We start from the raw sequence: 15257 nt of genomic DNA, 5'->3' as shown, positions 1-15257 counted from the left end.
ATAAAAAATTTGAAAGCCACGTATCACTTTATTTTTACTTCACACATACTTGCTACTTTGTGTTGGTCTATCGCATAAAATCTCAATAATATACATTTATGTTTGGGGTTGTAACGTAAAAATGTGGAAATGTTCAGGGGGTATGAATACCATTCCAAGACAGTGTACATTTGGCAAGTCATTCCTGCCATTTTCTCCCTCTCTTGGAATTATTAGTTATGTAGCAGGAAATTCTGCACTCTTCCCATTGCCAAAATAAGATGAGAACAAGTTTACCAAGAGCCTCTGATGTCTATATTCCCATACAATATAGAGATTATGCACCCAGTGATGTCACAGTACAGGGATAATAAACACAGTGATGTCACAGTACAGAGATAATGAACACAGTGATGTCACAGCACAGGGATAATAAACACAGTGATGTAACATTACAGGGATAATATACACAGTGATGTCACAGTACAGGGATAATACACACAGTGATGTCACAGTACAGAGATAATTAACACAGTGATGTCACAGTACAGGGATAATACACACAGTGATGTCACAGTACAGGGGTAATAAACACAGTGATGTCACAGTACAGGGATAATAAACACAGTGATGTCACAGTACAGGGATAATATACACAGTGATGTCACAGTACAGAGATAATAAAGACAGTGATGTCACAGTACAGGGATAATAAACACAGTGATGTCACAGTACAGAGATAATAAAGACAGTGATGTCACAGTACAGGGATAATAAACACAGTGATGTCACAGTACAGGGATAATAAACACAGTGATGTCACAGTACAGAGATAATAAACACAGTGATGTCACAGTACAGAGATAATAAAGACAGTGATGTCACAGTACAGGGATAATAAACACAGTGATGTCACAGTACAGGGATAATAAACACAGTGATGTCACAGTACAGAGATAATAAACACAGTGATGTCACAGTACAGATATAATAAACACAGTGATGTCACAGTACAGAGATAATATACACAGTGATGTCACAGTACAGAGATAATAAACACAGTGATGTCACAGTACAGAGATAATATACACAGTGATGTCACAGTACAGAGATAATAAACACAGTGATGTCACAGTACAGAGATAATATACACAGTGATGTCACAGTACAGAGATAATATACACAGTGATGTCACAGTACAGAGATAATAAACACAGTGATGTCACAGTACAGGGATAATAAACACAGCGATGTCACAGTACAGGGATAATAAACACAGTGATGTCACAGTACAGGGGTAATAATTACAGTGATGTTACAGTACAGAGATAACATAGACTTATAGGATAGCTACATTACATATAGTAGCATTAGAGGTTCAGCTTTCTTTTTGAAAAGAGAGCTAATTTTGCATACTTTATTCTCAGTGGAGCATATAAGACTTCTTATGCCTACTAGACGTTCTCCACCAGGAGAAATACGTGGATAATGCACACAGTGATGTCACAGTGCAATGATAATGTACCCCATGCTATCAGCATAGAAATAATTCATATAAAAACACAATGAAATCACATAGAATAGAGCCACATTCAATTCTCTACCTCCCCTTCCATCATCCATAGTTATCACCTATTGCACCTAACCTTTGTATTGAGATGACACCCCCACAGTTTTTGGCTGCTATGCCAGCTACTCTAATAGTTACACCCGGCTTGTTGCCAGTTGGACTGGGATTCCTTGGGTCCACCAAACAAAAGTATTGTCGGGGCCCAAACGCTATATCATCAATAAAGCCTAACAGATTTTAAATTAAAGAAATACAGTCTAGGGGCAAGTAATTGTACCCAAAAGTAGCTCCAAATGGGATTTTCCCCCCTGTTCTTTGGGTTCTACTATAGCTTCAGAGACTGGGCCCACCGGCGGATACTCTGGTACTCTGGTGGGTCAGTCTGATGCTGCTTGTTCCGTATAGCTCACTATTAGGATATCAGGATGTCAGCTTTATCTGTGGATTTGCCTTTCAAATACTTTGGTCCCGAAAAGATTGAATAATTATCTGAGGAAAAGCTTTAGGACTTTCCAAACAAGGTTATGGGATTTTGTCTCGGGGTCACATAGGACAAAGGAAACGCTTAGCTACCGAGCAGTGGGGTTGCCCTTGTCGAGCATGTGCTCTACTTGTAGGCCGGTGTAGCATTAGGTGCTTTAGGGTCCATTCACACGTCCCTATGAATGCTCCGGATCAGTTCCACAATTATGCGGAACGGGTGCGGACCCATTCATTTTCAATGGGGACGGAACGGATGTGGACAGCACACTATGTGCTGTCCGCATCCACATTTCCGGATCCGCAATTCCATTCCCAAAAAAAATAGAACATGTCCTATTCTTGTCCGCAATTGGCAACAAGAAAAGGCATTTTCTATGTGAGTACTGACGAATTGCGGAACGCACATTGCCCGTGTCCGTGTTTTGCGAATCCGCAAAACACTTACGGACGTGTGAATGAACCCTTATAGGGTAAGATTCATCAGTCCCAGGTTCCAGGTCCCAAGCGTGGCTGACACTCCATTTTTTTCTATTGTAATGCCAGAAACAGCCGAGCAAGCGCTTGGCTATTTTCGGAACTCCCATAGAAATGAATGGAGGGCGGCCGCGCATGCGTGGCTGCTCTCCGCACACAACAGATGTCTCATTCTCGAGATAGGTCTGGGTCCCAATCTAGCATTGGTAGCATATCTTTGCGATATGCCACCAGTTTCCCAGATGAGACAACCCCATTAAGTTTTATCATAAGGTTCTCTGTACTGTGAGGACAATAATATCCTGTGACTGAGAGGACCTGTGGTAGCCTCGCTAATAGAACCCGCTTCAATTTCTATCAGGTACTTGCAGAATAACCCCAGAATAACACTAGAGCCCCACAGAAGTTTGTATTCTGGCTCCATACAACACAAAGGTACTACCAAGTCCAATACTAATATAGAAACATAGAAACATAGAATGTGTCGGCAGATAAGAACCATCTGGCCCATCTAGTCTGCCCAATATACTGAATACTATGGATAGCCCCTGGCCCTATCTTATATGAAGGATGGCCTTATGCCTATCCCATGCACGCTTAAACTCCTTCACTGTATTTGCCGCTACCACTTCTGCAGGAAGGCTATTCCATGCATCCACTACTCTCTCAGTAAAGTAATACTTCCTGATATCACTTTTAAACCTTTGCTCCTCTAATTTAAATCTATGTCCTCTTGTAGCAGTTTTTCTTCTTTTAAATCTTCTCTCCTCTTTTACCTTGTTGATTCCCTTTATGTATTTAGCAGTCTCTCTCATATCCCCTCTGTCTCGTCTTTCTTCCAAGCTCTACATGTTAAGGTCCTTTAATCTTTCCTGGTAGGTTTTATCCTGCAATCCATGGACCAGTTTAGTAGCTCTTCTCTGAACTCTCTCCAAAGTATCAATATCCTTCTGGAGATATGGTCTCCAGTACTGAGCACAATACTCCAAATGAGGTCTCACTAGTGCTCTGTAGAGCGGCATGAGCACCTCCCTCTGTCTACTAGTAATGCCTCTCCCTATACACCCAAGCATTCTGCTAGCATTTCCTGCTGATCTGTGACATTGTCTGCCTACCTTTAAGTCTTCTGAAATAATGACCCCTAAATCCCTTTCCTCAGATACTGAGGTTAGGACTGTATCACTGATTTTATATTCTGCTCTTGGGTTTTTACGTCCCAGGTGCATTATCTTGCACTTATCAACATTACATTTTAGTTGCCAGATATTTGACCATTCCTCTAGTTTTCCTAAATCCTTATATAATTAATAACAGTGCACTACAGGAAAGTGATTGCACTGACCACACAGATCTAGATTCTGTGACCCAGCAGGACCCGCCGCAGCTCCATAACCTTTTCTGGATGACCTTATGATAAGTTAGTTTCAACTGGAGTTCATTACAAGACTCGATGAATCTATATTTCAGTCTTCATTAGACGATCTAGCAGGCGTATAAAATCAAATTCATCAGAACAAACAGCATAAAACATCAATAAAAACATAAAAAGCGTAATCCGACTGTTTTCACCTTCATGGGCTTTAAACCTTCAAAAAGAATTGTGTACAGAAAATCTCAGCTCCACATTAAATCTCATTTATTGCCTTTGGAGTGAAATACATTAGGGACACCAGCAAATTGTGAATAATGCTGGAAATGTTTATTGAACACAAAGGCAGAGTAATTGTTTTACACGGGGCATGTAATTGAGGGACATAAAGAGCCTATATAACCTTCGTATTAGGAAAGCGGCACAATTGCGTTCAATGCCCGCTCTCTGATCTACGGCCGTTCTTTCCACTCTTTCATGATTAACAATTCTGGAGCCTTGTTCATTCCAATAAGCAATTTTGTTCTGTTTCATTCACTGTTATTATTATTCGCTGATACAATGTATCACTGCTCAGATCCAAATCATCAAGAAGGGCTGTGACTGTGGTTGGTACTATGAAGGGGGCATCAAGGCTGTCATTGTCCTGGGTGCTGTCACTGTCATGAGGACACCATGTTCACTGTTTAATTACTATTGCTGGCAATTATGGTGCAGCCCTCCATTTGTCACCTAAAGGAACAATTAAAATGTTTTCACAAATGCACTTAAAGGGGTTGTCCAGTTTCGACAAGTTTTATCTAAATTAAATATGTTTTCTGACTCTTCTCTATTACTGACCTATCCTCAGGATAGGTCACCAATATCTTATCGATGGGCTTCCAACTTCCAGCACTTCTGATAATCAACTGTTTGAAGAGGCGGCAGCGCTCCTGTGAGTGCCATGGCCTCTTCCGAGGCCAGTGACGAGATGTTCTTCAGTCACATTGCCTAGTTGCAGCCAGGGATGGATTGGAAACTTAATGTGGCCCTGGCTTAAAGTCTAAACGTGGCCCCATGTTATAAGTGGGTCCAAATTGATAGAAGGAGGGGCAGCAGAATTAGCAGGGTGAGCAATACGATAGCACAAAATACTGTCCCATCAGAACCATATACCACAGTGCAGCACAATATATGCCCCAAAATCTGCCCCTTTTGTGGTGTCCTTTAATAGATGCCATTTTCTGTCCTCTTCCACCAGTTGTCTCTGATTAAGATAGGGCTAGGGATTGAAGTTTGGCCACAGCAGTCAAATTCAGGAGGGCTTTAATTACCGCTTAGAGCTCATTATGTACCCAGTCAGCGGCAGAGAGGAGGCCCTGTAAGGTCTATGGCCAATCTGCCCCTGGCTGCAGCTCAGTCCTAATCCAGTTAACATGACTGAGGTGCCAAACCAAGGAGAGCTGCTGTACAATGGATGGTGTCTCGCTTAGTATGCTGTGAGGCTCACTGGAGCACCTCTTTAAAATGCTGATCGGCCAAGGGGCTGGGAGTTGGACCCCAACCAATCACATATGGATCACCTATCCTGAAAATGGGTCATCAACATGGAATACTTGGAAATCTGCCTTAATAAAGGGCGGTCCACTGTTCAAGAACATCCTCTTCTGTCCAGAGTCAAGAGGGATTACAAAGAGCCTCTCTCGCTCTGGAGGACCTGTCCTTTCCCGCATTACACAGACAACCCTTTGATTTAAATGGACACTGTGTAATGCTTAATTTCTCCTGTGGTGGCGCTGCAGGGAAATTGAACACTTACTGCCAAGTTTCATCATAAAGGATAGTTGATCGCTAGCATAGGAACACTTTGTATTCCAGTTTATTGTGAAAAGATCCTTCAAATAAGTACAACCTGCCCAAAGTAGACTTCTTTGGGTTTGTAGGATTGACGTAAGCTATACAACGTAACATTTTCTGTATTTTACATAGCTAGAAAGTTCTTCTTGGTTTCTTGAAGTGCTCTTCACCCTAACCTTCAAGACTATTCTGTAGACAAAATCTATGACTTGTTTTCGATGTGGAATATGATATAGTGCCTTCAACATTTGCCTGAGAAGATGAATGCTTCTGTATTTAGCTGAGTTTCCTTATACTTGTAGATTTTTTCAAATTTCAATAATACTGTTCCGTTCTGGTTACAGGGAGAAGCAAGAAGCGGGACAGATGTCAGAACGCAGAGGCTTATCCGTTAGTGGAGACAGAGCCGTGCGCCTGTGAAGTATATAAATCTCAGCCGTGTGGAAATTGGTCGGACTGCATAATACAAGATGCAAGAAATGAGATGCAGCTGGGAGCGAGAACTCGGGGAATCATGAAAGGCTGCGGTGGAGGCATCCGACTCCGAGCCATCGCTTGTTATGATTTAACTGGCAGAATAGTTGAGCCCACTCTCTGTAGTCATACCGGTGAGAAGAAACACAAAATTATTTTTAGAGCTGCCATTTCTCATAGAATTTTAATTGTGAAGGCGGAGAAGGGATTTGTATTCGTGTAGGTTCAGTGTTTAACAAGTAGAGTTATTATCTTACATTTACATGATCCGTGCCTCACAGAGAGGAGGTCCTCTACTTACCACCCTGGATGGGGGGATATGTGAAGAAATAGTCTCAATGTAACTATTCAAATCTTCTGGAAACCTAACTGTAAATCCTTGTCCATGTGAGGTAGTGTTATAGCAGTTATAGTCTTGCACATACCAGGGAGTATTATGGTAGTTATATTCTTATACATAGGAGCAGTATTATAGTAGTTATATTCTTGTACATAGAAGCAGTATTATAGCAGTTATATTCTTGTACATAGGAGCAGTATTATAGTAGTTATATTCTTGTACATAGGAGCAGTATTATAGTAATTATATTCTTGTACATAGGAGCAGTATTATAGTAGTTATATTCTTGTACATAGGAGTAGTATTATAGTAGTTATATTCTTGTACATAGGAGCAGTATTATAGTAGTTATATTCTTGTACATAGGAGCAGTATTATAGTAGTTATATTCTTGTACATAAGAGCAGTATTATAGTAATTATATTCTTGTACATAGGAGGCAGTATTATAGTAGTTATATTCTTGTACATAGGAGCAGTATTATAGTAGTTATATTCTTGTACTCTTGTACATAGGAGCAGTATTATAGTAGTTATATTCTTGTACATAGGAGGCAGTATTATAGTAGTTATATTCTTGTACATAGGAGCAGTATTATAGCAGTTATATTCTTGTACATAGGAGCAGTATTATAGTAGTTATATTCTTGTACATAGGAGCAGTATTATAGTAGTTATATTCTTGTACATAGGAGCAGTATTATAGCAGTTATATTCTTGTACATAAGAGCAGTATTATAGTAGTTATATTCTTATACATAGGAGTAGTATTCTAGTAATTATATTCTTGTACATAGGAGCAATATTATAGTAGTTATATTCTTGTACATAGGAACAGTATTATAGTAGTTATATTCTTGTACATAGGAACAGTATTATAGTAGTTATATTCTTGTACATAGGAGCAGTATTATAGTAGTTATATTCTTGTACATAGGAGGCAGTATTATAGTAGTTATATTCTTGTACATAGGAGCAGTATTATAGTAGTTATATTCTTGTACATAGGAGCAGTATTATAGTAGTTATATTCTTGTACATAGGAGGCAGTATTATAGTAGTTATATTCTTGTACATAGGAGGCAGTATTATAGTAGTTATATTCTTGTACATAGGAGGCAGTATTATAGTAGTTATATTCTTGTACATAGGAGGCAGTATTATAGTAGTTATATTCTTGTACATAGGAGGCAGTATTATAGTAGTTATATTCTTGTACATAGGAGGCAGTATTATAGTAGTTATATTCGTGTACACAGGAGGCAGTATTATAGTAGTTATATTCTTGTACATAGGAGCAGTATTATAGTAGTTATATTCTTCTACATAGGAGCAGTATCATAGTAGTTCTATTCTAGTACATAGGAGCAGTATTATAGTAGTTATATTCTTAACCACATTTCTTTTTATTAAGAGAATAAGGTACACCATATAATTATATACCATCACAATCTTGGTATAGAGGCAGTAAAACATATCATCCACGGAAGTGACAATTATTGCATATAAACACAATGTATGGCGTCCAAAAAGTAAACCATTATTGCAGCAAACTATAGTAGTTATATTCTTGTACATAGGAGGCAGTATTATAGTAGTTATATTCTTGTACTTAGGAGCAGTATTATAGTAGTTATATTCTTGTACATAGGAGGCATTATTATAGTAGTTATATTCTTGTACATAGGGGGGCAGTATTATAGTAGTTATATTCTTAACCATATTTCTTTTTATTGAAAGAAAAATCAAGGCCACATGCCCACACACGATATCAATATGGTGACAATGAGACTTAGAATAGTTATCAAGCACATATATCATGTGTAGACATTACATGCGATCATAACCATCAATCAGAGACAATCAAAGAGGGAAGGAGGGAGCATGGGGAGGAACATTCAGGAAAGGAAGGGGGTAGGGAAAACAGGGAAGAGAGGATTTCTGCTCAGTCATGTAAAGTTTCTATGTGCTTTCCATGGAGACCACAGTTTTAAAAAGCGAGAGCGTGAGTTGGTTTCCCAATGAGCTAGCTCCTCAAAACGGTAGCTCTGATCCACCTTATCCGTCCACATAGGAAGAGTCGGAGGGGAATCATTTTTCCATAAAAAGGGAATAAGTAATTTAGCTGCTGTGAGCAGCATCGTCGGAAGATTGTTCTTGGCGGGAGTAAGGGTACTATTAGGGCACCATAACAGGATAAGTTTAGCGTCCAGGGTGATCCTGGTATTGCATATTCGGTTAATCAATTGACTTCCAAAACGGTTGGATCTTCTGGCAGAGCCACCAAATGTGTGACAGAGAGCCAGTTTCCATGCCACACCTCCAGCATGTTTCGGGAACTTCTGGGTTTATCTTATGCAAGAATTCAGGTGTTTTATACCACCTACTAAGAAGCTTAAAGGAATTCTCCTGAATCCTCACACAATGGTTGAAGCCGTGTGAATGTGCCAGGACGAAGGCTTTTTCCGGCTCCGTAAGGTTCAGAGAGAGCTCTCGCTCCCAGGAGACCACATAACGGAGCTCCAGGGGCAAGGAGGAAAGTATTTCTTTATACATCTGGGATAATGGTCTAAGGGGGGGCTTAGTAACCAAAACCTTCTTCTCAAGCCAGGAAGGAGAACTACTACCAGTAAAGGATCCAATACACAATTTAGTGTCCCTTTTGAAATTTGCTAAATGGAAAAATGGTGCAGCTTTAACCTCAGGGCGGTCCATTATTGAATCCCAATGTAAACTACCATCTGGGAGAAGGACATCTCGCAGAGATAAGTCAGCGAGCCTAGACCAAATCCAAGAGGGGTTTGACACAGAAGGGTGGATGTGGCTTTGTAGTAATTTGAGTGGCATACAGGGATTAGGAAAGCTAAATAGTTGGGACTGAACCATTTTGGACCACTCCACCAACATACCCTTCCAAACCGGAGAGGAGGAGTAGTGATTGGCTGAGAAGGGCCTAACACCCCACAAAGTAAGATGTTCTTGGTTGGTGAGCAGTACAGACTCAAGACGAGAGCAAAGGGAGCCAGGCTTACGGGATAGAGCAGCTACACATCTACAGAGCTGTACAGCAGTGTAATAAAGCTTTACGTCTGGCATCCCAAAGCCTCCGAACCTCCTATCTCTTGTGAGAACAGAGTAAGCAATACGGGGTGATTTGCCATTCCAGAGGAAGCGTGTGAACACTTGGCGGACTTCTGTGAAATATGAGTTTGGTAGCCAAATAGGGAGGGATTGCAGTAAATATAGAAATTTGGGGAGGATAAAGGTTTTACCCTGGGTTCACACCTGAGCGTTCCTCAAACGCGCGTTTTTGTCGCGCGTTTTTATGCGCGTTTTTTGTAATAGTAAACGCGCGTTTGACGCGCGTTTGTGTCATTGACTGCAGTGTCCTATGGCCACAAACGCGCGTCAAAACGCCCCAAAGAAGCTCAAGTACTTGTTTGAGCGTCGGGCGTTTTACAGCGCGTTCGTACGCGCTGTAAAACGCCCAGGTGTGAACCATTCCCATAGGGAAGCATTGGATTTCATGTCTTGAGCGTTTTACAGCGCGTTTGAACGCGCTGTAAAACGCTCAGGTGTGAACCCAGGGTTAAGAACCTTGATCTCAGTTTGGGGGCAGGAAATGTTGAGTGCCATGGATTTCTCATAATTAATTTTAAAATTGGATACAAATCCAAAGTCCTCAAATATGTTCAGCAATTTGGGCAAGGCCTCCCTAGGATTGGAGGTCATGACTAAAAGATCATCCGCAAATGCTGCAGTAACATGAGTATAAGAGCCAATCTGGAGGCCTTTAATGACCGGGTCCGTTCTAATTTTACATAAAAGGGTCTCCATCACTAAAATGAATAGTGCAGGAGAGAGGGGACACCCTTGCCTCGTCCCATTGGTAATGCGAAATGGTGGGGACAATGCTCCATTAACTTTGACCATGGCAGAGGGGGCCGAATATAAGGTATAAATGGCACTAATAAACTGGTCCGGGAGGCCAAACCTCGACAGAGTCCGCAACATAAAGTGCCAACTGACCCTGTCGAAGGCTTTTTCCGCATCCGTACTCACCAAAACCAAGGGTTTAGAGGACCTCTTGGCCCAATTTACCAGATGGAGAAGCCGTACCGTGTTTTCAGACCCCTGTCTGCCATGGACAAAACCTACTTGCTCCTCATGAACAATGTCAGGCAGAATATCTTGGAGCCTAGTGGCCAAAATCTTCGCCCACCACTTCACATCATTATTAAGCAAAGAGATCGGCCTATAGTTACTGCAGCAAGTCGGGTCTTTATTTTCCTTGTGAAGGACAGTAATATGCGCCAATATGGAGTGAGGAGCAAGGGAGCCTCCAGTAAGAAGGTAATTGCACAAATTCCTGAAACGGGGGATTAAAACATCCTGAAAGGACTTATAATAAGTGATGGAAAATCCGTCCGGGCCGGGGCTTTTACCTGAGGGGATAGACATAAGAACCTTACGAATCTCCGAGTCAGAGATGGGCCTAGTCAAGTGGGATGCTTTGGATGAGGATATGGAGGGGAGGTTCAGGGCCTGCAAAAATGTATCTGTGGCCTCTGAGAGGTCACTAGGGGTAGTCCCAGTTGGAGGGGGTAAATTATACAGTGCCTCATAGAAGGCGCAAAATGCCTTGGCGACATCCTGGGTGGACTTATGTACATTTCCCTTGGAGTCCTTAATAGAGGAAACAAAGGAGTCAGAGAACTGCTTCTTGGCAATGGCCGACATCAGTCTGTTTCCTCTATTCCCATGGGCGTAGGCTTCAAATCGTGAGCGTAGTACCAGCTTTGCAGAAGTGACATTTAATAGATTCTTTAAAGCGAACCTTTCACCAGGATTTCACATAATAAACTATTACCAGTACCTTATAGATATCCTCATTGTGTTTCAATGCATTATTGACCTCACGCGTGATTCATTATTGACCTCACGCGCGATTCAGTTACAGGATCGCGTTCGAGTCCGACGGCGCATGCGCTGCCTGTACAAGCGCGGTCCCGGCGACTGAGCCGGGTGTCAGTTACACTACATAGAGGCGGGGTTAGGGCAGAGGAGGTACAGCCCGGAGTGAGGGAAGGGCTACCCCCTTGACTTCAGGAGCGTGACTTCAGGAGCTGGAGACGAGGACTTTATAACTCGTTTTTTTCATGAATATCCATCCCAGGAAAGCGGCACAAGAATGCATTGAAACACAATGAGGATAATCTATAAGGTACTGGTAATAGTTTATTATGTGAAATCCTGGTGAAAGGTTCGCTTTAAACGTGTTCTGGCTTCAGTTAGTTCTGCTAGGGTGCGTATAGCCTGTGATTCCTTATGAGAGGATTCAAGGCGAGCAATTGTCGTCAGCAAGGCATCTAAAGCTTGCGTCCTCTGCTTTTTTACATAGGCCCCTAAGGCAATGAGTTCCCCCCTTAGCACTACCTTATGAGATTCCCATAATATGGAGGGAGAAGGAGGGGAATCAGGTGTATCATTAAGCGCAAAAAAATCTGAGATCAAGGCCTTGATTTTGCAAGCGTGTGTGGGGTCCAAAATCAAGGTATCATTGAGACGCCATAAGCACTCTTTCTTTTGCGGACCAGACAGGGAGAAGTTAATAATAACAGGAGCATGATCGGATAATGTGATACTACCTATCCGGGCTCCAGAGACATTACGTATATGCGAATCAGACAGGAACAGATAATCTAACCTGTGAAAGGACATCTTGGCATGCGAGTAAAATGTATAATCTCGGCCATTGGCATTCAAAGTACGCCAGACGTCCAAGACCTTCAGTTTTCTCAGAGAAATTTTTAGCCTTTTCAAGAGCTTATAAGACACAGAAGGTCTACCTACTGAGGTGTCCACCGCTGGTTCTAGAGCAACATTAAAGTCGCCCCCCAATACCAGTAACCCATCTGAAAAAAACGATAATAATTCAAGGGTCTGAACGAGCCATGGTACTTGGCCTCTATTAGGTGCATATAAATTGGCGAATGTCACTTGGGAATCACCCAGTACACCCTTTACAAAAATGTACCTACCCTCGGGGTCTGCAAAAGTAGCCGTGTGTTTGAAGGGAAGGCACTTATGCACAGCTACACTAACTCCTCTACTGGCAGAATCATGTGTACTATGAAACCATTGAACAAATTTCTTAGGGGGAAAGTTGGGAACTTTGCCTGTTCTGAAATGGGTCTCCTGCAGAAAAGCCACTGAGACTTTATCCCTCAGAAGAAGATATAGTGTTTGAGACCTTTTGCATGGCTCGTTCAGCCCATGTGCATTTAGTGAGGCGACTATAATAGAAGACATTCCGGCATATAATCAAGGGAGTAAGAGCATATGATACCCATGGAAGCACTGAAGAGCACACAGTAGATATGAGCAGAGGAAGGAAAAGGGGGAAAGGGGAACATATAAAATAAAATAGGGGAAATAGCAATCAACATGTTAAACTGGCAAGTGACCAGCTCGGACAAAGTACCCCTCCAAAGTGGAGTGAGTGCTTCACTTATCACCAGCCAAGACAGGATTGGACTGGCGAGGGGGCAAGTAAAGCACCTTATGGTCTATAACAAAAGAGACCAAAAACAAAAAATACGTCCAGCACCGGTAACTGTCCGGCCATCACCCTTCAAGTGGGGAACAAAGTTTGTAGCCCCAGAGGTAGCGTCCAGCAAGAAACAGAGAAGCGTCACACTCCTGTTGTGTCATCATATAAAGAACATTAGACCTGATATACAGAACAGGCCGAAAAAATGAAAAATGAAAAAAAAAAAAAAAAAGGCCAAGTTCGCCTATAATAACATTACAACAGGAGGAAGAAGGACAGTCATCTCCAAGCCTGGAGAAGTAAGATAGCAACAATACAGGCTTACAAACGTGGCTGAAGAAGACGGAGCTCAGGTGAGGGCTCTATCCATCTTGCCTCTTCCCAGACGATCTGGCCTGCCTGTTGAGGCCTTCTGCCAGGCTGAAACACGAGGTGGAGTAGGCAGGGGGCCATCTTGGTCGGCCGGTAACCATGAGGGGATATCCACAGGAGGGACATCTAGGGACCTCCAGACAGAGTCAAGATCCGCAGGTGTACGAACGGTAAGTAGTTTTCCATTCCTGGAGACCGCCAGCCTGAAGGGATACAGCCATCGGAATGGAGTTGACGTCTTCCGCAGGACATATAGGAGAGGCTTTAATAAGTGCCGCTTTGCCAAGGTGGATGGCGCAAGATCCTGGAACATCTGAATTGGGGTATTTTCATATTAGAGTACCTCAATCTCTCGTTGTTTCTTCAAGAGGGCTGCGGTGTCGACGTAGCTCAACAGGCCACAAATCACGTCTCATGGTGGTTCTTGCGACTTAGGTCTGGGGCGCAGCGCCCTGTGTATGCGCTCCACCACGATTCCCGCCGCTCTGTCTGGATCAAGCAGCATGGAGAATATTTTGCGCGCCACTGTCGGCAAGGCCTCAGCCGCGATCGACTCAGGTAAGCCGCGAATGCGAATGTTGCGCCGGCGACTACGATTCTCTTGGTCTTCCAGCTTTAGGAAGGCATCGTTCAGTAAGGCCTTGTGAGCCGCCAGCACCTCCGATGCTTTGCCTTCATAGGTCTTGATGGCTTCTTGTGCTGTCTCTAGAGAGACAACTCTCTAGCCCAGATGCTTCAGGTCATCCTTAATGTCCGACAAGTCTTGTTTAAGAGGCGAGAGAGCTGATTCCAGGACACGTCGGAGAGTCCGTTCTGAGATAGGCGGGTCTCTGGGCCTCCTCTCTGAGATATCGGAGCCGCTGCCTGCGTCTGAGAGGACTCCTATATCGGAGGACTCCTATATAGGCTTGGGGCCTTTCTGTGCAGTAAGCCTCAGCGTTTTCCAAAGAAACTTCTCCATCTCCGGTTGTTTAGAGTGCAGTAGGGTTGACTCTGAGCTTCCTCTGTTCTTATCTTTGCCAGGTTTCCCCATAATAAGGCAAATTATCAGCTAAATTAGGGCAAATGAGCCGGAATGCTGGAGGAGCTCAAGCGTGTGCTGCCATTCAGCAGCGTGGCTAGGCTCCGCCTATAGTAGTTATATTCTTGTACATAGGAGCAGTATTATAGTAGTTATATTCTTGTACATAGGAGGCAGTATTATAGTAGTTATATTCTTGTACATAGGAGCAGTATTATAGTAGTTATATTCTTGTACATAGGAGCAGTATTATAGTAGTTATATTCTTGTACATAGGAGGCAGTATTATAGTAGTTATATTCTTGTACATAGGAACAGTATTATAGTAGTTATATTCTTGTACATAGGAGCAGTATTATAGTAGTTATATTCTTGTACATAGGAGGCAGTATTATAGCAGTTATATTCTTGTATATAGGAGCAGTATTATAGTAGTTATATTCTTGCATATAGGAGCAGTATTATAGCAGTTATATTCTTGTACATAGGAGGCAGTATTATAGTAGTTATATTCTTGTACATAGGAGGCAGTATTATAGTAGTTATAGTCTTGTACATAGGAGCAGTATTATAGTAGTTATATTCTTGTACATAGGAGGCAGTATTATAGTAGTTATATTCTTGTACATAGGAGCAGTATTATAGCAGTTATATTCTTGTACATAGGAGGCAGTATTATAGTAGGTTAATTTTATACAAAGGAGGCAGTCTGGCAGCAGATACATTATTTTCAGTAAGGGACAGTATTATCAGTGTTTTTTTTTTTCACACAGTTCTTACAGAACTC

General features: G+C 42.1%; 1 protein-coding gene across 1 annotated transcript in view; it reads left to right on the top strand.

Moving 5' to 3' along the window:
* Window positions 1-15257, top strand: part of LOC122919791 (thrombospondin type-1 domain-containing protein 7B-like) — a 160700-nt gene that overhangs the window by 132108 nt on the left and 13335 nt on the right. The window contains exon 11 of the mRNA XM_044268977.1: window positions 6056-6319. Within this exon, the coding sequence (XP_044124912.1) occupies window positions 6056-6319 (264 nt within the window). The remainder of the gene's footprint in view (window positions 1-6055; window positions 6320-15257) is intronic.

This window comes from Bufo gargarizans, chromosome 9, assembly GCF_014858855.1.
Source record: "Bufo gargarizans isolate SCDJY-AF-19 chromosome 9, ASM1485885v1, whole genome shotgun sequence".
In the NCBI taxonomy this organism is placed as follows: Eukaryota; Metazoa; Chordata; class Amphibia; order Anura; family Bufonidae; genus Bufo; species Bufo gargarizans.
This window is presented reverse-complemented; position numbering and strand designations above follow the sequence as displayed.